This window comes from Spermophilus citellus, assembly GCF_964194105.1.
Source record: "Spermophilus citellus genome assembly, chromosome: 2".
In the NCBI taxonomy this organism is placed as follows: Eukaryota; Metazoa; Chordata; class Mammalia; order Rodentia; family Sciuridae; genus Spermophilus; species Spermophilus citellus.
The window spans coordinates 11,661,856-11,685,064 of NC_138183.1; the positions used below are offsets into that span (position 1 = coordinate 11,661,856).

General features: G+C 58.9%; 1 protein-coding gene across 1 annotated transcript; it reads right to left on the reverse strand.

Annotated features, from left to right (window-relative positions):
- Positions 1-1,679: 1,679 nt before the first annotated feature.
- Positions 1,680-21,534, reverse strand: CRB2 (crumbs cell polarity complex component 2; the record flags this gene model as incomplete). Its single annotated transcript, XM_081278599.1, has 13 exons — positions 1,680-1,904; positions 3,239-3,365; positions 3,946-4,062; positions 4,857-5,643; positions 6,487-6,652; positions 7,319-7,824; positions 7,908-8,777; positions 11,303-11,416; positions 11,613-11,798; positions 12,245-12,384; positions 12,472-12,667; positions 14,999-15,322; positions 21,432-21,534. The coding sequence occupies 13 exons, from the start codon at positions 21,532-21,534 to the stop codon at positions 1,680-1,682; spliced, it is 3,861 nt and encodes a 1,286-aa protein (XP_081134725.1).
- Between the last annotated feature and the right edge of the window lie 1,675 nt (positions 21,535-23,209).

A 23,209-nucleotide genomic window follows, 5' to 3' on the forward strand; every position in this document is an offset into this window, starting at 1 on the left:
ATTAAGTTGAAATGTGATTTGTCTATATGTTGGCATTCCACATGAAGTGTCTCTTCTAAGAAGTCTGCAGCTAGCACAGGTTTCAAATCTAGGACTTCGGTAACCCATCTGAGGAGCCAACTTGCCCTCTCCTCTCCCAGGGTCATACAAAGACCTGGGGTAAGGCAGCCCCACCTCCTACAGGATAAGGCCAAACAGCCTGGTGTTCAGGGCTCTCAGCTTCAACTGAGCCTCGAGTGCCCCCAATCCTATGCCTTCTAGAGATGGCTGAGACCTCAAGGGGCGCCAGGTAAAGTCAGCCTCCAACTTCGAAGCGTAAAATATGTGGTCTGGCCTTGGCACTTGGAGCCCACAATCACAGAAGGTGCTAGCCTGGGAAACAAGGACGAAAGAGCACATCTCCAGGTCGCGGGGGGACTCCATGAAGTTCAGAGGAAGCCAGGCCCTCAGGAGGGTGTCCACTCGGATCCAAGGTCACAATGTGCTGAGCCATGTCAGGATGTAGCAAATTCTTCATGAGTCCGCCTCTGAGGGCCCGGCCCCAACACAGTCTGAACTGAAGTTTGCAAACTCTGAGGGCTTCCTTCCAGTCCTTTCCCTGAGTCATCCCAATAGCCAGACACTCAGGAGACTGGCCTGCAGGCATAAGAGCAGCCAGGGTTGAAGAACTAGGTAGGTTTGTGAGGGCTGGGGAGAAGGGGGCACTGCTTCTTCCTCCCAGTGCCCCTCTGGCCTCCTTGCCAGGCCCCTTGCTCTAGTTAGGGGAGACAACACCTCCTGATACCTAAAAGGAAACCCAGACAGTCCTTCACATCAGATGGCAGTTTAACAACTTTCTGAATTCTTTCCCCCTTGCTAGCCCCTCGATCCTCACAACAGCCCTTGTGAGGTAGGCAGGGGGCCCTCCTGTTTCTACAAATGACCACAGTCAGGCGGGAGAGCTCAGGACTCGGGTCCTCTGCTTCAGCTGGCCTGCCCTGCACAGAAGTTGGGTCCAGGGGTCTGTGCTTCCCTTGTGGGACTGGCTCTGGCACCAGACAGAGACGGATCTGTCTAAAGGATCTTGCTCGGCCTCCATGAACTCCCTCCACCCCCACCCAGTCTCCCAGCTGTCTCCAGGGCACGGGCTGCCCTTGGAGGTGAGAGAAGGGGCCAGAATTAAAGATTTGATGCTTGGGCAAGCCCTGGACTGGCTTCTGCAGAACATGTAGCTTTGGCTGCCCCTGCCCCAGAGCTATCCAGGGTATCCACACCCCCAGAGCAGCTACCCCCCCCCCATGGGATCATCTGCTCCCACTACAGTCACAATCACATATATAAGAGGCGGTGGACACATCCGTGACCTCGTCAGAGCACTCACAATGGAATCTGTGGGGCTGCATGTCCCCCACACACACACTCCTGGCACACCATGGGCACTCATTGGTGCCCTCCCACTCACAGCTGAGCATCTGCCAAGGCAAATCCCGGCAGGTCAGGTGGCAAAGCTCACACCTCACAGGCCCCTCTCTGCTTCCCTGAGTTGCTCCCCTGTTCCTCAGTCCATGATGGGGCAGAGGCAGGAGCTGCCAGCTATGGGACACTCCCAGTGGTTGTCTGGGCCCTGTAGTAGCCTCCTTGGGTCACCAGGTAGAAATCCTGCAGGATCTCTGGGGCCTGGCATGAGCAGCCAGGCTGGTCTAGATAAGTCTCTCTTCGGGTGGCACCTTGAGAACACTGTCCATCTCCAGCCGGGCCCCAGCCACCTCCTGCTGGCTTGGGCTATAGGTGCCTTCTGACTGGCGGCGTTTTCTGGCAGCCAAGATCCCTGAGAGGAGGCCCAGGAGGAGGAGGAGGAGGCAGGCACAGGCAGCAGGCACAGCTACCTCCAGCAGTGGGAATGGCAGTGGCAGATGCAGGCCTTTCTGCAAGAAGACAGAGAAGGCACAAGAACTTGCTCAGAGAACACCTGGCAGGAGAACTGTTTTCCCAGGAAATGGTGAGAGACCCAACCCAGGGCTAGGCAAGCAGGGGCCAGCAAGCCACCTGTCAGAACCACCACAAGGGGGCGCTGCAAAACTGAGGGGCTGTGGCTGGAAGGACAGAAAACACTCATTGAACGCCCAGCACAAGGGCAGCACTGACCCTACAATGGTCTGATGAAGCAGGAGGGGGAGCAGGGACAGGTAGCTGATGGCAAGGTCAGAATCCACCAGGGCCTGCCAGTCCAAGGGGGGTCCTCTGACAGTTTGTCCCTGGGAGAAGCAGGCCAGGTTCTAGGGACCAGCAAACCTCCTCCCCATCTCCAATCACAGATCCCCCCAGGATGTCCCTATTTAGATTCTACAGGCCTGGAATTCTGAAGTCCCAGGAATCACAGGATTCCAGAGCCTCAGAGTCTCAGTCCTGCCTCTATACCTTGAGGCGTCTCAGCCCATTGTGACCTGAATCTCCAAAGCCAGCACCCAGCCCTGAAGAAGCTGCCCCAAAACTATAAAATTCATGCCAGTCCTGGGAGGACCTCTCAGACCTCCACCCAGGCAGGCCCTTCAGGGACAGCTGTAAAGCCATTTCCTCCCCACTGCCTGGGAGGAGGGTGAATAGGTAGGGTCGCTAGAGGCTATAAAAGTTCAACTTGAAAGGGATCATTCCCCATAAGCAAAGGGATCTGCAGTTTATGACCCGGGCTGCCAGAAGCCTGTGGAGATCAAGGCTTCACCTCAGACTGAGCTTCCTGAGCCCCCTCCCAGCAGCCCCCATGGTGGGCCCACTGCTCCTCCAGTGCCTGTTCTACCCCAGGGCTGGGATGCTGGGCGCCTTCTCAGTTGGGCCTCACTGGGGTCAGGGACATACACTTTTATAGTGGCCAAACCTCTCTGGTTCAGAATCCTGGGCTCCTCAAATCTTCCTGGATCAGAAACCCTCTAAGATTACAGGCTCTAAGATTCTGTGGGCCCTAAATTCTCATCCCAAATTGAACCTAGCAGACCCTAATGTTCCCACTGTCATTCCCCTAGGCACCGTGCCTGGCCAGGAGCCTCGTTGACAGATGGTGGGCCCCCAAGAATCTCTTAGATGAAACCACCTCCTGCGGGCAGCATGGAAGGGGCCTGAATCCCCTAGCCTGTTCCTCCTCAGCCATGACAAGGTTGGCCCAGAAACAACCCTACAAATGTCCTATACACTCTGCCCCCAACAGCATGGCACTGAAGTTCAGACAAGCCTGTCAGGGCACTCTTGCACCCTGGGCATCACTCACCACCACTTCGCAGAACTGGCCGGAGAATCTGGTGCTGCAGACGCATTCATACACCCCATCCACTTTCCGGCAGGTGCCCCCATTCAAGCAAGGATTGGCTTCACAGGGCGGTGTGGGGTTCTGACACCTAGAGAGGGAGGAATGCTGAGCGTCCCTACCCCCAGGGCAGCCCCGTGTCCTCCAGCTGCTCTAGCACACTCCCCAACCATCAAAGCTCATCCGTCACCTGTCCCCAAGCATTTTCTTGCTCAGCTGAACCCTGCGGATTTCTATGGTCACCCACTTGGACCTAGCGCTCATGACCCAAAAGGACTCTGACTCTGTGAAAATGACAGGAGATCGTGTGGAAGGACAGGTGCCCAGGGACACCGACCCCACCTTCTGGAGGCCCAAAATCTGTGCTTCTGCTGTCTCCACCTGACACGGTGGGGGTGGGGGGGGGTGGCGCCCTGAGGACTGAGCTCACAAAAGCCAGCAGATCACTACTGCCCAACAGGCCTTGGCTGAAAGGATGGTCTGGGAAGCCCAGAAGGAAAGGACTCCGGTTACAGTGATGGGATGCCTGGCACTGTGACACAGCCAGTGAGGGAGGAAGTGGTGAGTGATCATCCCCACTTCCCCTACCCGGGCTGCAGGGACCCAGGGGCCACAATGCCCAGCTTTCCACACCTGAGTCCACCTCCCAGTCTCCTGACCTCCACACACACCTCTGGCCAGCAAAGCCCTTCTGACAGCTGCAGTTGGTGCCTGGGGGTCCGCCCTCACAGGTGCCACCATCAAGGCAGGTGAGGTTGAAGCTGCATTTCTCCAGCAAGAGAGGCGTCCTGGGGAGAAAGTGCGAGGCTGCACCCTGGCCCTCTGGCCCTCTGCGCCCGCCCAGCTAAGCATGGTGCTCTCATCTTTGGAATTCAGCCCTCCATGTGGGTCAGGGGTGGGTCAGGGAAGCCATGTCTGGGTGGGAGAGAGGGGACCCAGGGCTGCCATTCTGCTGCTCAGGCCCCACCCACAATACCTACAAAACCTGTGGGCAGGGCACGAACATTTCCTGAGTCTCAGAGGCCTTTAAGAAGCCCAGTGGGAAGAACTTGCAGGGGTGACAAAAGTCCTACCCCCAGGGCAGCCCCATGTCCTCCAGCTGCTCTAGCCTGCTCCCCAACCATCAAAGCTCATCCATCCCCCGTCCCCAAGCATTTTCTTGCTCAGCTGAGCCCTGCGGATGTCCATGGTCCTGGCCCTCTGGCAGAATGCACCTCTCTCTGCTCCTGACCTGGGAGACCAGGAGGTGTGAATGTCACTGCCCCCTGGAGGTCATAGGCTCCCGACTGCGGAGGTGGGGGAGGGGGCAGACAGCGGCATTATTTGAAATTCAAATTTAGCTGGACATATCTTAACCTCTGTTTGATCCTTCAGTGCAGCCAACTGAACTATCACCCCATTTCACAGATAAGGGCGAGGAGGCTCAGATAAGGGAGGAGATGCCCCCCCCCCACTGGGCAAATCTGCTGCCTCTTTGGAGACTCTTCTGCCCCTCCCATCGCTCCAGGGGTTCTGCCCTCACCCAACCCGACCCAGGTGAACCTTCGGTGCCCTCGGGCATAGGTCTCCAGGCTTTCCGCACCTGCAGCGTGGGCCCGCGAAGCCCGGTGGGCAGCGACACTCAAAGTGGCCGTTTGGGCGCGCGTGACAGCGTCCGCGGGCACAAGGCGCGGAGCGACAAGGGTCGGCTGGAGCCTCGCAGCGCGGACCCTCCCAGCCCGGGCCACAGGCGCAGGCGAAGGCGTCAAAGAGGTCGCGGCAGGCGCCGCCATGCAGGCAGGGAGAGGATGCACACACCGGCGCGCCGAGGCAGCCAAGGCGCGGAGCAGGCGACCCTGGCCAGACCGCGAAGTGCTCTCGGGGACCTGGGGACACGCCGGGCCGCGGTCCTGCCAGAGGCAATGGGAGGCCGCCGATCGCCACCCGGCCCAAGCAGCCGGTGAAATTCTCGGCCAACAGGACGCGCGCAGCGTCCGGGCCCTGCAGAAAGTCCAGGTGACCCGCCTGTCCGCGCAGCGCCACAGGTGTCGCGGCGCTGTCTAGCCACAGCAGCCAGCGCGAGACGGCGGCCGCGGGTTGTTCCATGGCCAGGCGCACTCGGTGCCAAGCGCCATCGGCCACCTGCGGCCCAGGAGCGGGCAGCACTGCGCCCGACACGCCGCGGCCACTGCGCACGCTAGCAGCCAGCGAGCCGTTGCGCACCGCCAGCCAGAGGCCAGCCTGGGCGCCAGCTGAGGCGCGCAGCAGCCCGGCCTCGGTGTCACGCGTACGGAAGGCAAGCGCAAGCCCGCTGAGCCGGTGCCCCGACGACATGTTGTGCCCACTGAACGCAGCCGGGGGGCCCTCCTGGAACGTGGCCTCAGCCACACCTGCAGAGAGAGGAAGAGGGCTGGGGAAACGACTCAAGCGACCTTCTCCAGAGATTCCATCTCTCCCCCCAGCATGCAGGTGGTACTGTCTGTTGCCCCATTTCAGGGCCATGGTGGGGGCTGGGCACACCTACCCACCTACCATCCGTCCAGGAAACTACAGTGGTCCCCTACCCTATCCCGTGCACTCCCTACCTCTGGGGTATCAGTTCTGGAACAATGCTGAGAAGACAAACCAAGATGCAACCCTGCCCTTGAGGTCACAGGCCCAATAATATTACCTGCCCTTCCCTCTCCCTGAAGCTCCTCTGTTTCATCAAGGAGGCTCCCTTTGGCAGACAGGCATCTTTTTTTTTTTTTTTTTTTTTAGTTATACATGGGCACAATATCTTTATTTTGTTTATTTATTTTTATGTGTTGAGGATCAAACCCAGGGTCTCACACATTTGAGGCGAGCGCTCTACCGCTGAGCCACAACCCCAGCCCAGCCAGGCATCTTTTTAAAGTACCTACTTAAAACCTCCAGTGACTCCCTACTGCCATTAGGACTTGCCATGCCTGGAATTCAAAGGGTCCGGAACTTCACCCCATTTCCTGTTGCACCCCTCTGTCCTTGCTTTCAAAGGTTCTGGTAGACCTCAGGATCTTTCCTCTCCCTGAAATGTCCTTCCCTGAGGCTCCTCAGAGTTTGCCCTGGAAAATCCAGCACCTGCTTGCCTCCTCCAGAGAGCTAGCCCACCACCATGGGCTGGGGTTGGCATTCCTGGTCCATGGTGCAGCATCCCCTCCCCCAAAAGATATAACCAGCGCAAGTACCCAACACTGCCCAGAGCACAAACTCACAGACAAAGCCATCCGGGACTTCCTCACAGGTGGCAGGCGGGAGGCAGGGCTGGCTGGGGCACCATAACTGCTGGGCACATGTAGGCCCCGTGAAATTGCCAGGGCAGGTACAGTGAAAGTCATTCCAGGTGACAAGGCAAGTTCCACCATTGAAACAGGGATCAGGCTGTGGGAGAGTGGAGGGAGAGGCAGCTCAGGCCCGCAGTTGGCACCATCCCCATAACCATCATAGAAGCAGTTCTTCATTGAGCATCTACTAAGACACATGACCTCCTCACGGACACACAGAGAGAGCCAGGCACAGCAGCATGTGCACCTTCAGTCCCAGCCACTCAGGAGGCTGAGGCAGAAGGATCACTTGAGCCCAGGAGTTTGAGACTAGCCTGGGCAATATATTGAGACCCCATCTCAAATAGGAAAGAAAAAAAAGTCACCATCATCCTCCATTTTACAGATGAGGCTCAGAAAGGTGAAGCTACTTCCTGAGTCACCCAGCCCATTAACTAGAAGTGGAGTTCACACCCAGACTATTCAATTCCAAAGCTGGTACTTTGTTCACAAACACAGAGGGTCCCCTTCCTCCATCTCAGGCAGCCTCTGTCTAGGTCAGGGTGACTGTCTCACACAGGGACTGGGTAGGGGAGGCACAGGGACCACCAAAGAGTAGGAGCGGCAGGGTGGAGGGAGGTGAACGCAAACCTTGCTCTGCCACTACAGCACTGGGATCATGGGCAGGTCACTTCCAGTCTACTTCCTCCTTAGCAAAAGGACAAGTCAGCCCCCAGGGACACAGAACAGGTCCAGAGTAAAGAACCCACATCCGGGCACTCACACTGCACGTGTCCTCAGAGACGCAGCCCTGGGTGAGGTTTTGGGCCTGGCCGCCGAGCTCACTGAGCTGACTGGAGTTCTCCAGCCGCAGAGGAAAGAAGGGGAGGTGGAGGCCATTGAGTCGCAGGTCCTGGAGACAGCCTCGGAAGGGCCCGCCCCAGGGCTGGATGTCAGCAGGGAGCGGCCTCCCCCCCACGTGCACCTGCTGGCCCACGTCCTGCAGTTGGTCAGGCCCGAAGCTGAGTGTCACCAGATGACGGAGCCCGTCATCCCAGCGCCCAGGCAGCGGCACAGCAGGACTGCCCAGTGCCTCTGCCCAGACCTGGCCCTCCCTCAGGAAGACCGTCAGGCCAGCGGCCGAGGCGTTGGCAAACTGGAGCAGCAGGCCGGCAGGCTCCCGAGTGCGCAGCAGGAAGGACACGGTGAGGTTGGGGCCTGGCAGCTCAGGGAGCAGGAAGGAGGCCGCGCTCGGGGTGCCCCCCAGGCCAAAGGTGGCAGCCGGAATCTCTGCAGGGAGACAGGGCTGGCATGAGGCCGGCAGGCCGGAGCCCAGTGTTAGGCGCTACCTTTCCACCTGGGTCTTTCCTCACCGTCAGCACACGTGGGTCCGCTATGAGGCCGGGGGCAGTCGCAACGGAAGTGAGTCCACAGATCCATGCAGGTGCCTCCATGGGCACAGGGCAGAGGCTGGCACTGCTCCTGGCGCTCACAGCCCAAGAAGACATTGTCACTGAGATGCTCAGGCAGCAGAAGGTGCCCGTCCACATACACATCTTGGAGGCAGCCAGCAAAGGCCGAGCTACCCAGCTGCATAGAGCAAGGCCCAGGAGGCCGGGGGGCCACTGAAGCTGTGGGACTTGGGACCACAGGACCAGAGGCCACACAGAGATGGGAAGGGCAGCCCTCATGCCACAGTCGCAGCTCCAGGTTCCCCAGGCGCAGTGCCACCTCCACCTGGTGCCAGTGGCCATCGTTCAGGGTGAGGTCTGGCAGACTCAGGACAAGTGCATGGGTACCATGGCTCAGTGTGGCTTGAAGTGTGGCCCCCACCAGTGCCAGCTCCAAGCTGCCCTGGGTGTCAGTGCGAGTAGCCAGGGCCCCAGCAGGCAGTGTGGTACAAAACCTCAGTGCCAGACCCAGGGGGCCACCAGCTGGCACTGATGCCCACACGGGGCTTCCAGCTACCACAGAGAAGGTGGTATTCTGGCCACAGAAAGGCCCATGGGTACCAGGGGGGCAGTGGCAGACATAACTGTGGACCCCAGACTTGAAGGTAGGAATGCAGGTGGCAGCAGGTGGGCAGGTGTGGCCCAGGCAGCCAGTGAGCTGCACAGAACAGTCATGTCCACCCCAGGGCTCTGGGCACTGGCAGATGTAGCCTGCCACAGCATCGTCGCAGGTTCCACCATGGAGACAGGGCCCTGACAGGCATTCGTCCACATCTTCCTGACACGTCAGGCCTTCAGGAGAGACCAGGCCAAGACTCAGTAGCGCCCAGGGCCAGAACCACATTCTCAACCCAGAATGTGCGTGCCTCTTGAGGTGTGAACCCCCATCCCTACCAACCAAACCACTTCCCAAAGGATCTCTTTTCGTCCCTGCAGTCCTTTATGGCCCAAATCCAAGATTCCCCTTCCCTTGCCATGTCTGGTGAGTCCCCCTACCCTTGATCCCTTAAACATCCTCCATACCCTCTTCCCCCACCTCATGTCTCCTGCCTGGCCGGCTTCCTGGGACACAGTCCAGCAGCCTCCAGCTCGCCTGCCTCAGAAGCCCCTCTCCCATCTGCCCCAACCAGAGATCTACTCCCGAAATAGCACCCGGGAGCTCCCTCTGCTTCTTCAAGTTCAATTGCTCACCCCGGCATTCACGCACCCGGAGTCCATGGGCTAGGCCCTACCAGGATCTCAAGCCTCAACTCTGCTCCCTAAAAGCCTTGAATTTCCACTTCCTCCAAGCATTTCCCAGAAATTCCTGCCTCGGGAGCTTTGCTTATTCCATTCCCTCATCCTCCGTTACTCTTCTTTTCAAATTTCTACTAACCCTGCAAAACCCAACTCAGAGGGCCCAGGGCCTTTCCAACCCAAACAACTCTGTCACTCCCCACTCCCAGAGACAACTCCCCAGAACCCTGTAGGCAAAGTTTTCTGTTTATTCAGATACATCTCCTCCGGGGACCTGAATGTCTTTGGTGCCCAGTAAAGGGCATTACTTTTGTGGGCAGTGTGATAAAATGGAATGGTGAGGTTTGATTTATGCACCTGGGGCACGTTGGGCCATCCCCAGGCTTGTCCCCTCAGTTCCTCTTTTCCGGTGTCCCCTGCTGGCTGTATGGGACCACATCATCCTCTTCTCCAGCCTCCCCACAGGTACACTGGCCCCAGCTTGAATCAGGAGGCCACAGCCCAATGCCAGCTTAGTCAGCCCCACAGAACAAACCCAGACAAGCCCTGCCCCAAACCCAGCTGGAGGAATCCACACCCAAAGCAGCCACCAGGATTCGGAGCCCAGCCCCAGTCAGCCTGAAACACCACAGCCACCTCCTGGGAACCACCAGCCACCTGCCCCAGCTTCCCCCTGGCCCCAGTCCTCCATACCTGCCAGGAGCCACAGACCCCCCAAGAAGGGGTGCAGAACCCACAGCCACATTGCAGTACCCCACAGATGGGCTGAGAGTGGTGGCAGGTGCCGAGGCTCGGGAGCAGAGCTCCCTGCCTGGCTGCCTGCCTCCTCCTGAGTCTGCTCAGGAATGCCAGGCGCTGGCCTCCCCCACACACAGAGCTGCCGAAAGGGAGGATGGGCCAGGATGCCAGCCCCACAGCCAGGACCTCCTGCTAAACTCTGACCTAGAGATCTGCCCTCCCAGTCCCTGGTCAGCTGAGCTCAACTGGGAAGGAGTTGGGTTCCCACTGACACTGGTGAACCTAGCGGTCCTGGGCCTCTCTAACCTCTGTTGCCTCCTCTGTGAGATGGGGACTCTAAACCCTCCCTCACTGAGCTGTGGCAGTGAGAAGCAGGATGCCCAGAAAATGCTTTCCAGAGTCCTGGCATGCAGTGGGTCACCCACTCCTAGAGGACTCAGGGGACTTCAGCCAATGGGAGCAGCAGATGGGCTTGCAGGGCTCTCAGAGCACTGGCCACTAGGAGGGGACGCTGAGCCCCAACATCTTTGGTGAGTGAGGGCAGGAGGAATGATCGTGATCACCACCTCCTTCCTCAGGTCAGGGGAGCCCCAGGAACCTTCCAGGGAGAGAAGGCAGTTTGCCCAGAAGGAATGCAGGAGGTGTGGGGGAGGTGCACACATTCCAGAGGGGGTGGGGACACTGGGAGTGTATGCCATTCCTCAGGTTCACGAGTGTCCATGTGTCTGCATCTGCATGGACCCAAGGCAGGGAGAGAGGTTTGTGCCTAACAGGTCCTAGTCCCAGAGGAAAAGCTTGCTCTGTTGGCCCCAACTCTCTGCACTCACCCACCTTTCCTCCTCTGTCCTCCTTGGAAACCTCTGGGCCTCAGCCCAGTCCTTTGTTGTCTCAGTCTCATCACTCTTCATGATGCCCCAGACAGCCTCAGTCCTGACCCCCTGTCTATGGATCCACACCTACCCCTCTCCTGGCCCCCAGCCCCCCACCACCAGCCCTGGGGCACTCCAGAGACTGGATGAGCAAGACTGAACTCACCTTCCTCCAGTCAGTTCCCCCAGGGCACTGGCAGAAGCTCACTAGATCCTTGACACCTCCCATTCATGAGGACCTATAGCTATCCCTTCTAAATACTTCTCAAGTGGATCAGCTCCCTCCCCTCCCACTTCCAAAGCCTGATGGGGCTCAGCCCCCCTCAGCTGTCTGTCACCTGGGCAACTACACCCACCTTCTCCCTCATTTCCTGTCTGTCCCCATCAATCCATACATCAGACAAAAGGGACCTTCTCATCCAGGCCCCACAACTCTAACCCTGCCCACCCCCAGTGCCCACCCCACCCCAGTACCTGCATAGCCATCCCCACAGTGGCACTGGAAGCCGTTGGGCAAGTCCTGGCAGTGGCCTCCGTTGAGGCATGGCCATGAGGAACACTCGTCCACGTCCACACTGCAGTCGTCCCCTGCAAGAGGCTGGGCTGAGGCCCCCTGCACCCTCAGAGCCAGACCAGATCTAAAAGGGTCCATTCTTTGGCAAGGGAGCCTGAGGTCCAGAGGGAGGGCTGTTTCAGGCAGAGTGGCACAAGACCACCTGGTGGCAGGGCCGTGGGCGGACTGGGGATCCCTCCCTGGAAGTCTGGACACTGGCTGACTGCTCACCCTCAAAGCCTGGAGGGCAGCGGCACAGGAAGCCAGCAGCGTGGCGGAAGCTGAAAGCGCCCGGGAAGGCAGCCTGGGCACCCCCGTAGAGGGCTGGGTCTGAGCGCTGCAGGCACAGGCCACCGTTGAGGCACGGCCCCGCAGCACACTCGTCCTCATCCACTTCGCACAGCTCTCCGGTGAAACCTGAGGGTGCACACGTGGGCATCAGGTCACGTGAGAGGTCATCAGGCATCTCCCCTCCACTGCCACTAAGCCAGCCCATGGCCAGACAGGGACAACAGCTCTGGATGCAGTCAACAGTGAGGGTCGCTTTGAGGGGGGTGGAAATGACCATGGAGACCTGCAGCAGCACATCATTCCTACTATCTTGTATTACCAAGCATGTCGTTTGTGCCAGGTGCTCCACCGCCATTACACCTTCATCCTCCTCACTGCAAACCGAGGAGTGGGTGCTATTTTCAGCCCCATTTTGCAGATTAGTAAACTGAGGCTCAGGCAGATTGCAGTCTCTCTCACACACAGGTCCAGAGAGCCCAGATGGCACTGCACGCACCCCGTTGCTCCTTGCCCCCCGCCCACCTTCGCACCCACAGCCTACAGCCGCGCCTAGGGAGCACGCATGCACACACCTGGCCAGCAGAGGCAGCGGAAGCTTCCGAGGCCCTCGAGGCAAGATGCGTTATTGGCGCAGGGGTCCGATGTGCACTCCAGCACCTCCTCCTCGCAGCGCGCGCCCTCGTAGCCAGTGCCTGAGCAGTCACACCGGAACCTGGGGTGAACCGGCCTAAGTGAGCGACAGCTCTGCACCACCACCCCCACGCCCTCCTGCCCAAGGCACCCGACGCCAATCGCTCACCCGCTGACCAGGTCGTGGCACACGCCCCCATGCGCGCACGGCTGGCTCTGGCACTCATCGATGTCCAGCTGGCAGCTGGCGCCCGCGTAGCCCGGCGCGCACACGCAGCGGTAGGAGCCCACGCCGTCCAGGCACGAGCCCCCATGCAGGCAGGGCGCAGAGGCGCACTCGTCCACCTCGGCCTCGCAGGTGACTCCTGGACAGGGGCCGGAGACACAGAGACCCAGAGCTGCTTACCCGAGGGGCAAAAGAGGCCAAGCCGGGGACCTGGGGCATCTCCAGTTACAAGGAGCCACCTATGAGGCTCTAAAGGGAAGCGCATTTCGCTTGTCCTCCACAGCCCGAGCTGCTGTGGGAAACCCAGGCAGTGGGTAGAATCAGGGAACCTCCCCGCCCTCTGGAGCTCCCAGCAGGCTGGGCCCGGAGAGCGGAACTCAGTCAATATGTTAGGACTGGCTTTCAATAAGGGTTAACTCAATAAGGGAACCTGATCCTGTGAAAGCAAGATCCGGGGTCTGGTCCGGGATGTGGGGAGGCAGGGAAGGCTTTTGGGAGTTGGAGGATTGAGGCAGAGGATTATGGTGAGCAGTTGGACACCAGAAAGAGATTGCAGTTAGTCACCCTGTGCTTGGGTCAGGGGCCTGATACCCAGGGAGGGTGTGCCCCAGGAGCCATGGGGAGCTATGGGTCAGGAGCTATGGGGAGAGTGGAGCAGGTAAGGCAGGAGTGGGGGTGTTGGGACCTGGGCCAGGTAACAGGCTCTGGGCTCATCCTAGAAGCTGTAAGCAGATACATGACAGTCCTATCTACATTTTAGAAGGCTCTGGTGGCTTTGAGAAAAGTGTTAGGAAGGGACCCCACAGAGGAGGGATATTGGAAAAAAAAAAAGGCTGGAAAGGCTGAAGTAGGGTGAACAATTTCTGCACAGTTTTTGCTGTAAAACTCCTTAGTCCCGGGAAACCCGCTCACCTGCACAAACCGGGACAGCTGGGTACCCTCCACCAGGTGAGGGCGGAGATGGAGAAACATGGAGAACCTTATGGTTTGGATAGTCACCCTAGGGTTCAGGGGTCACTGCAGACTCCAGTGGGAGCTGTCCCCTAAGTGAGCTTGCTCATGGGGGCCAGGGACCCAGCTGATTCCTGCTGGAACCCTCCCCTTTCCCAGCTCAGTGAGCACTAAATACACCTTCTCCTTCCCATAACCCTCCAGCCCTACTCCCACCCCCGTGCCAGGGGGAGCCAGGCCCAGGCTGCCTGGAATCCCAACCTCCCCCACCCAGCTCAGAACCGGAAGAAGAAAAATGAGTCAATACAGACACTGCCCCCTCACATTCACCACTCACCCAGAAAGTTACCCAGAGCACTGCACATCTGGGTCACAGGCACCTGCTGGCACCCACACATGTACACTTTCACATGAAAGTATTCAGAGAGCCCAGACACCCACAGATAATGGAAGATGCACAGAATTCTTTTATGGACGCAAACAGAACTTCAAAGAGGAGACACACAGACAAATGTGACTCACACTCACATCTACACAGCGAATACGTGCAGACGCTGAGACATCCAAACGGCAAGAAAGATTCAGGGAGCCAGTGTCCCAAAGCCATCTTCACCCGCGGGCCACTCTTCACTATATGCTCCTTCCCCTGGAACTCAGACCCCCCAGTCTGTCTCCCTTGCTCTGAAATGACTTCAAAACTACCCCCTGCCCTTAAAGCCTGAACTCAGGGTTGACCTAGTTTACGTGTCTACACAGTGGACTACAGAAGGCCCGAGACTGGGCCTCACTGGAAGACCTCCTTCCCAACTTCAGGCCACTCCAAGAAGCAAGATGCTCTCACCTGGGAGCTGGGAAGGGCCTGGGCCCCCCCCACCAACACCACCATTCTGGAGGAATGTGTTCTCAATGTCAGCCAGTTTTCTGAGCACTTGTATGTACATTATCCCACTTAAGGCAGCAGGGACCCCTGGGGCCACATCTGCATCACAACTGGAACAAGACCAGGAGTGGGTCTCTATGCTAGGTCTTTGCAAGGGGTCCACATTCCATCCTAAACTGTGCAGGATGTTCTCACTCTAGGACCCTCAAGTGGTGTCTACAGGACAATTTGATACAGGTCTGGAGTGAGAAAATGCTGGCACTACTGGCCAGGGTGTCCTGTTAAAGCCAAACCGGGCAGATCTGCCTGTCTGCTCAGAGTTGCCAGAGATGCCTGAGGGGTCTCCACCCACCTAAGCCAAACTCAGCTCTGGAGAAGGGACAAAAATGTTTGTCCAATGCCCCATACAGGCCAGGCGCTGTGCCAGACCTCAAACACACAGACTCTCACCCCCAGCTGCCAGGTTGGCCTGAGAAGTGTCAATTCTGTACTAAGTCCAGGAGTGGACACCCGGCACTGTCGGTGCTTGGGGCAGCTGTAGACTCAAGTCAGAATTGAGTCTGTGATGCTTTCCCTGCAAGCCACAGACGGGAGGAGGGACGGGGGCAGACCTCCCCGCAGGGCAGCATACACCATTACCTGCATAGCCAAGGGGGCACTGGCACTCATAGCGATCTGCCAGGTTGTGGCAGGTGGCCCCATGGTGGCAGGGCCGGGATGCACACTCATCGATGTCCAGCTCACAGTGCGGGCCCTGGAAACCAGGCACGCAGTAGCAGCGGAAGCCATTAGGATCTGGACCCTGGGGCACACACAGAGCACCATGGTGGCATGGCTGAGTGGCGCAGCCTTGAGGCTTCACGGGCCCACAGGTATAGCCACCACTCTCTGTGGCCTGGCACTGGGTCCCTGGAGCACACGGGTCTGAGGCACAGTCACCCCGGATCTCTGAAGGCACCGTCCCTGCGGAAAGAGGAGATTGGATGGGCGGGGGCTGCGCAGACGCTCCCCTCCCTGTACTCAGCCCAACCCAGACCCAGGAAGCAACACGGGCGTCCACACTCCAGAGCAGGCACGGAGGCCAGCACACCCAGAGCGCGCAGGGCCCCAAGCTGCAGTCGCTCTACTCGGGAACTGGGAATGGCTTTAGGAGTGCCTGCAGAGCAGAGAAACAGGACCAGGGTGTCTGGCTCCGGCAGGATTAAGCAGCAGACACTAACCCTGTGAGCTGCCCACCCGCCGTCTCACTGGTCCCTGAAGCGCCCCTGGGCAGGGACCTGGTGCCCATGTTATAAGTGAGGCTCCAGAAAGGAAGCAAAGGCTGGCCGAGGTCACGCAGCGAGTTAGCTTCAATGTGGGGTGCTTGAGCCACAATGTGGGGGTCCCCTCTGGGCTTCCTCTCTGCAGGCTGCTCCCTATAGGAGCCCAGGAGGGGGAGGGAAGCAGCCCAGGAGGGGGAGGGAAGCAGCCCAGGAGGGGGAGGGAAGCAGCCCAGGAGAGGCAGCGCCCCGCCCCCTCCGGCCTGCTGGGGGCTGGTAACTCCGTCGGCGGAAACCTGAGCTCTGAGACCTCAAGCTCGGAAGGGAGCAGCGTGGCCACTTCAAAGCAGGGGAGTGGGCTCCGCCCGCACACCCCTCCCGCTGTCCGCCTGGGGAGCTCTGGAGGAGCCCTGGCCCTCTTTTCATCCCCCAACGGCAAGCCCACCTGCGCCTGCGCAGTGAACACCTGAGCCCGCCACCGCGGGGTTTCCGCACTTGGAGCTCCTCTGTTGAGGGTGGCATCCAGTTTGGAAGCCAAGCCCAGCAGAATCCAGCCCCCTCCATTCCCTCCTTCCTCCCCACTCGAAAGCCTGTCGCGAACAGGTTCAAATCCCAACTGAGAAAACTACTAGCTGTGGGACTTTGGACAAGTCATTTCTCCTACTGAGCCTCGGTTTCCCAGTGTGAAAAGAAACAGAATAGTACGTCCCCGGGGACGTGGGAGGTCGGAGGATTCAGAACCTCAGGTCCAGAGCCTCCTCCACCGCAGGGACTCAGCAAGTGGGGGGAAGGGCTTCTAGCAGGAGGCACCCTCCCCCGCCCAGGTTGTCATCCAGACACTGGCCAGGCCCCACGGCCCATCACGCCCTGCACCCTCCCCTCCCCCACTCCAGCCAAGACCCCCAGATAAGGCTGGCAGCCTCTGGGGCGTCATCCACATTCCAGCAGGCAGGGTTGTTCACTGCCAGACCCCCACGCTCTGCAGCAGGCCCAAGCAGGATGGGGACAATGCAATGGAGAAACACACAGAGGCATTGGGAGACAACTGGCTGTCCAGTCCCACCCTCCAGAGCCCAGAGCACCTGGTGCAACTCAACACGGGGCCCCCGTTCACACTGGGGAGCCCTAGCAGCCCCCCAGGGCCAGACACGTGGCAGGGCAGATCTAAAACACTTTCAGGGGAAAAGGGGCCTTCTACCCACACTTTCCCCTTCCAGCTTAGGGCAGGGGCATCATTCCCAGCCCCTTCTCCCAGGCCTGGTCACATGTGTAAGGGCAGGGGCTCCTGGGCATCTCTGAGAGACTTGTGAATAGTGGGTCATTTTCCTGTTCCTTTTCCTTTTCCTGCTTCTGTGACCAAGCAGTTGATAGGTTCCCCAAGGCTGGATGCCTGGGGAGGGGTGATCACCTGGGGCTGGAAAGATGGTCCTGTGGGGGTGGGAGTGGACCCTGCTCCCTCAGGAAAATGCACAGGTTCTACGCACCAGACAGGCCCAGGTAGTATCCAGAGTGCCCCCAAGTGGCACCCCAAGGTGACGTGTGAAGCCCAGGCACCTGGGGAACCCTCTGCAAGGGGCTATGGTCTTGATGTTCAGAGCCTGTCAGCCTGGTACAGTTCTGGAGCAGGACAGGGATCATAATTCCATTGTGAAGGACCTGGCTGCTGGATCCTGTGCCACCAGGCCCCCATTTTAATTCAAACAGGACAATACCCTCATTTTGTGGCCCAGGGACTCCCCACCCTGGTCTGCAGGAGCTTGCCTCCAGGGCCAAGCGCTGCCTGTTAGGACAGTGGGGACCAGGTGAGTGTTTCTGACAGTCTGCCCTCCCCTAGGGTCCTCCCAGGGTCAGAGACAGAGGGCTGTTACTATAAATGAGAAAGCCCTGGAGGCAGAGTCCAGCCCCAAGGGAGGAAGGAGCTTTAGTCAGAACCAGGCAGGGAGGGAGGAGGCTGCTCATCGAGACCGCCACCTCGCCTGGGCCATCTCCGTCCATCTGAGCGGCTGTGTAGGAGGTGGACAGTGCCCTTCTTCCTTTTTGCAGTTGAGGAAAGGATGGCTCAGAGATGACGCCACTTTCCAGTCCCATAGCCACCAGGGGCTGAAATCCAAACCCGATTCTCCCTGCTCCAGGGCCTCCACTCCAGGCGGTTCAGAACCACCCAGGACCTGTATCAAGAATGCAGATTCTTGGGGCTCACTCTAGACCTAGAAATTCAGAACCAACCGGCCCACAGCCCAGAATCTGCATTGGATTCCAATCCCTGGAGATCTCTTTGCACATTGAGGAATGCCAACCCCTGTGCTCAGGGTCTCCAGCTTCCTGGAGTTAGCCCAGGAGGCCAGGCTAGCCCAGGGCAAAGAGGAAGACCAGGCTAGGCCAGGGCAGAGAGGTTGGGAGGGCAGCTTGGCAGGGGAGAGGCTGTCCCCAGGGTCAGACTGGAGGGGCGGGGCCTGTTGCCACAGCAACTAGGGGCCTGTGCTTATCTTTACAAATCCCTGCTGACCTCTGGGCTGCCTGGGCTGACCTGGCAGGGGAGGGATTAACGGCCACTGCCCCGCCCCTTGAACCTGCCACCTCCCTTGGGAAGGGCAAGGCGGACAATTCATTTACAGAGTATTTACTATGAGCTCCAGGCTGTGTATCTATTATTATTACAATGTTACACCAGAGGAGTGGGGGGTACCTGTTAAGGAATCTGCTTTCCTTAACTCAAAACAGGTTGATTAAAAAAAAAAAAAGGTTGATAAACTTGCCCAGGATCATTGTTCCTCCAAAAACTAAGATGTCTTCAGATTTCCGAGAGTCCACATCTGCCAATACATATGAAATTGCCAGAAACGTATTGTCCTCTTAGTACATTCCCACAGTCTCACCCTAGTGTGGAGAGTCTCTAAAGGTTTTTTTTTTTTAATATTTTTTTTTAATGTGGACACAATATCTTTATTTTTATGTGGTGCTGAGGATTGAACCCCATGCCTCACGCATGCCAGGCCAGCGTGCTACCACTTGAGCCATATCCCCAGCCCTAAAAGTTTTTCTTAAGAACAGTGGCCCTTGGGCTGGGGATACAGTTCAGTTGGTAGAGTGCTTGCCTCCTATGCACAAGGCCCTGGGTTCAATCCCCAGCACCACACACAAAAAAGAATAGTGGTCCCAGGAACGGGGTGTAGCTCAGGAACAGGACTTGCTTAACATGCAAGAGGCCCTGTGCTTGATTCCCAATACAAAAGAGAGAGAGAGAAGGACAAAAGGAAAGAAGAGCCTCTTGGGAAGAGCCAGTACTTGGTAGCAGGCCTCACCCAGTCTAGTTACTCCCATTTATTTACCCTCACCTGTTACAGATTGAGTTATAACCGCCATCATGAGATGTGCTGGATAAAACTGTTCCCCTGCCATTGCTGGGCCTGGCTATGGCCGGACTCATCCTTATCAGAAAGGGCAAAAATACTCTAAAAAGACAGCAAAGTGTGGAATACTCTTTATCAAAAATGTTCACCTCCCAGGGTAAAAGCCATCATTCAATAACTAATTGCAACATGGCCGTGGACAATGGAGCATTGCTCTGGGCCTGGCCTTGCACGTCCCCATGTTTCCAAACTATGTCTCAAAGCACAGAGCGGAAGGTACCTCCTGGAGCAAGGGGAGGACATGCCACCTGTACAGTCCACTTTGAACTACTGACCATAAACTATTATGTGTTTCTGTCTGAAACTGGGGTTCCCTGCCAAAACCAAGTTGGAAAACCACTACATTGTCCCACTGAAGTTTTGTGATGGCCCTGGGAGTGTGGTTATCCCCATCTTACAAGGGCAGAGAGAGGATGTGACTGTAAGGAGGCTTTATGTGAGCCCGCTGTGAAATCTTGGCCCTGCCACACACTAGCTGTGTGATTCTGGGCAAGTTACTGATCCTCTCTGGGCCTATTTACCTCCTCTGTGAATGGGGTCTCAGAGCTGATCTCACAGTCTGTTGGGGAGATTGGATTTGATTGTGTTGCCACCAGGCACCTGATGACTGATTGACAAACCCTAGATTGTGGCAGACCCAACTCTCCCAGGTCCTGAGGCTGGGTTGACTGTGTGTGGCTTCCCCTCCCACAATCCCTGCCTCTGTCCCTCAGGCCCCCACCTCCTCTTGTTGGAGGAGGGGCTGAAGGGAAGGGGCCAAACCCTTTGTGATGGGTCCCAGAGTGCTGGGGGGAGGGGGAGATGTGAGAGCCCTACGCCCCATTGTACTCCAAGATGCTTGGTCCTCTCCATAGCAACCAGCGGGCCTCTGTGGCAGAGTGGCCCAGGATGAAGGGGCCCAGCTTAGGGCCTGGCAGAGATGGGCAGCAGAGCCCGGGGCCAAGGCCTTCAGAAACCCCCACCTCGTCTGGGATACAAATCAGCTTCCAAGTGACACAGTTCCCAGTGCCCCCCTCAGGTAGTCAGGTCTTGGGTACTGGCATCCAGAGATGGTGGTGCAGTGCCCCCACCCCAGGTTTCAGGGATCCCCAGGGCTGGGGCAGCTGACAGATGTTGCAAGGGGAGGCTGCCCCAGAAGCCCCCGTAGGGCTGTGGGGTGAGTGTGTACCTCAGGGACCTTGCCTTCTATGTCCCATTTGGTCCACCTGCCCACCTCAGGTATGTGGGTGCACATTTGAATGTAAACGCACACGACATCAACATGCATGTATTGGTGTGTGTGTGTGCATGGCAGTGTGCTGTGCACGACCTGCTCATGTGGCATGTGTGCCCTGTGCACACCCCAAAAGTGTGCACACGTGCCTAGGTACCTAGGCATCTCCTCTAGGAGCCCCAGGGAGCCCAGCTCACAAGTCTCTGTCCCTCCATGATCCTTCCTTCCCCCAAAACTGGGGTCCTCATTCACCCTGGCAGCCCCCAGGAGGGCATCAGGAACAGGGGTTCCCCTGACTGCAGAGCAGCCCAGACAGGCCCTCCTTGGCTCCCTCTCCCAGCCAGTGGTGACAGGGCTAGGGACTTCCCAGGCCTGCCCTAGTAGCTATAGCGACTAAGACAAAGCCGCCCCTAGACCCCCCAGTAGGAATTCCAGGCTCTGTGCAGGAATCCACTTGAACAAAAGCAGAAACCCCTTGGTGAACAGGGGTCCGGCTTCAGAGAGCCCTTCCAACTTGGTCTGGGAATGCCAGAGAGGGCACAACAGGGGACAAAAATGTTCCCAAATCTCCAGCCACCAGCCAAGGACCCAGAGCAGCCCCACCTCCCCCTTAAAGTGCAGGCAGGAATCCACACAAACAGAGGGAGCGCAGGGCAGGCAGGGAGCCCGCTCCCTGGGGTCTCCTTCCCTCTTTCCAGCCAATTCACCAGGCTGGGGTCTGCTGCTTCCCACCAGGACCCACATGTCCCTTGCAAAGACCCACTGGACAAGTTATACCCCAGTGCAGCTCTGGCCCTCAGTTCCCCACACCCAATCACCTGGACACAGCTCATGGGACACCTGTAGCAACTCACAACTTTCACCCCCAACTGCACCCGGCCCAGCACGTGACTCAGAGCAGACTCTGGGGTAGGCCATCTCCCAGCAAGTCCCCAGCCCTGCTCCACAGACCCACCTCAGCACCCTTCCCAACGGCCACAAGGCTCCAGGATCCAGTTTCCCCAGACGCACTCACACCCAACCCAACCCAGGTCCCCAGCCCACTCCTGAAAGCCCCCTCCACACGAAACAGCCCCAGGTCCCTGCAACTCCGGCCTGGCACCACGCGGAGCAGCGGCCCCCAGCCCCGCCGCAGGCCTGGGGTCCGTCTGGGGAACAGACCCCCGCCCCCCGGGCCCGGCCCCACTCACCAGCCAGGAGGGCGAGCGCAGGGTCCCAGGGCGGCAGCAGCAGCAGCAGCAGGAGCGGGGCCAGGGGCCTGCAGTCCCGGGTCCCAGGCCCGGCCAGCGCCATGGCAGCGCCGCTCTGCCCGCCGCTGTGGGAGCCGGCGGCCCGCAGCTCGGCACCCCCCGGGTCCCTGGAGCAGCACTAATGCGGTGGACAGAGGCCCGGCCCCGCCCCGCCCCGGCCCGCCCCGCCCCGCCCCGGCCGGCCCGGGGGAGGGTCTGGCCGCTCCTTCCACACCAGCCCCAGCCGCAGGAGCCGAGCATCCGCGGCCCAGGCCCTGACCTTGTCTCCAGGCACCACTCTCCCGAGGGGCCCTCTTCTCTCCAGGTGGTGCCAGCCACTCCCAAGCCCTCCGTGGACAGCGGCCCCAGCCCTCCCACTTGGCTTGACCCCCCCACCGGGCCAAGGCGCCTCTCCTACTTTCAGTCACCGGCCAGCTCCAGGCCGGCCATCCCCTCAATGTCTTTAGATCCCCTTTCTACTCCCTCTGTCCCAACCTGCCACCCAGCCCCTCTCCCTGTGGCCCTGTGGGATCAAATCTAGCACAGAGCCCTGCACCATGTGGCCCCCTTTTACTAGCCAAATGGAAACTTTTCCATCTCTTCGTTTGGTCTTGATCTTGCCTCTCTGTTTGCCACTCTAGAAACCTCACTGCAACCCAAGGCAGCTCATTCTACTGACTGACAGCTTTAAGCAAACTTTCCTTTGCCCCTGCTAGGCAAGCGCTCTACCACTAAGTCACCTCCCCGGCCCCTGTGAAGTCCTTCCTGTAGTCTAACCTCACAGTCTCTAGCTGCAGCAGATGTTTGCTTGTTCCAGGCTGGCCTCTAGACTGGAGAAGGGAATGTTGTTTGCATGCAGAGGAGTTCTTATGGGGACCTGGGTCCAAGAATCCAGGTCATCTCAAAGACACTACAACACAAAGCGTCCCACTGCCCTCAGCTCCAGCCTAGGGAAAATCCCCTTCCTTAAGGGACTTTCCTGAAATGAGCCTCTGGTGTCTGCCAAGGCATCCCGGGCTGGCCCAGTTCAGTAGCCATGGACTGGGCCCACGCCGGCCCTGGACTCTGAGTTAGAGGCAGCGCTATGGAGGGTTCCAGGATGTTTAGAGGGATGGGTGAGGGTGTGCGGGGGGGGGGGGGGGGGCGCCTTCATGCTGTTTCCAACTCAGAAGGGCCAATACCCCTGGTCCCGGGGGCCTCAGAGAGGGGACTAAAGCCTAGGTGGCCCTAGTCCACCTATTCCGTGCCGTCCTTATTCTCTTCTGCTCCCCAGGGTGGGTGCTCCGTGGTTTCCGCTCACCCCCTTCACCTTTAACCATCCCCCCAGCTCTCTCCTGCACCAGGATCCCCTCCCGCCCGCGTGACGCCCCTCCCCTCCAGGGCACAGACCCCACTAGGGATCCGGGTTTGAGCCCAGGGGCGTCAGCTCAGCACGTGGCTTCCTTGTCGGGCCTAAAACGCGGGAACAGCATCGCCCCCCCGCGAGAGTTTAAAGGGCCGACGGGGCAGCGACTCGGGGTTCCCAGAGACCCAGACGGGCCCAAGGGGACCAGATAGGAGGACCACAGCCCCGGGTCTCTGGACACCAACACCCTGGCGTTGACCCGGAGCCCGGAGATCAGCTGGGCGCTGGGTCCCCGCGCCTGTCCCCGTCCCGCCCCCAGCGCTGGAGCTGCGGCCGCCATGCGCCACCCTGTGGCCAAATCAGGGAGCGTCCTGCGCGGGCTGCGGGACACCTA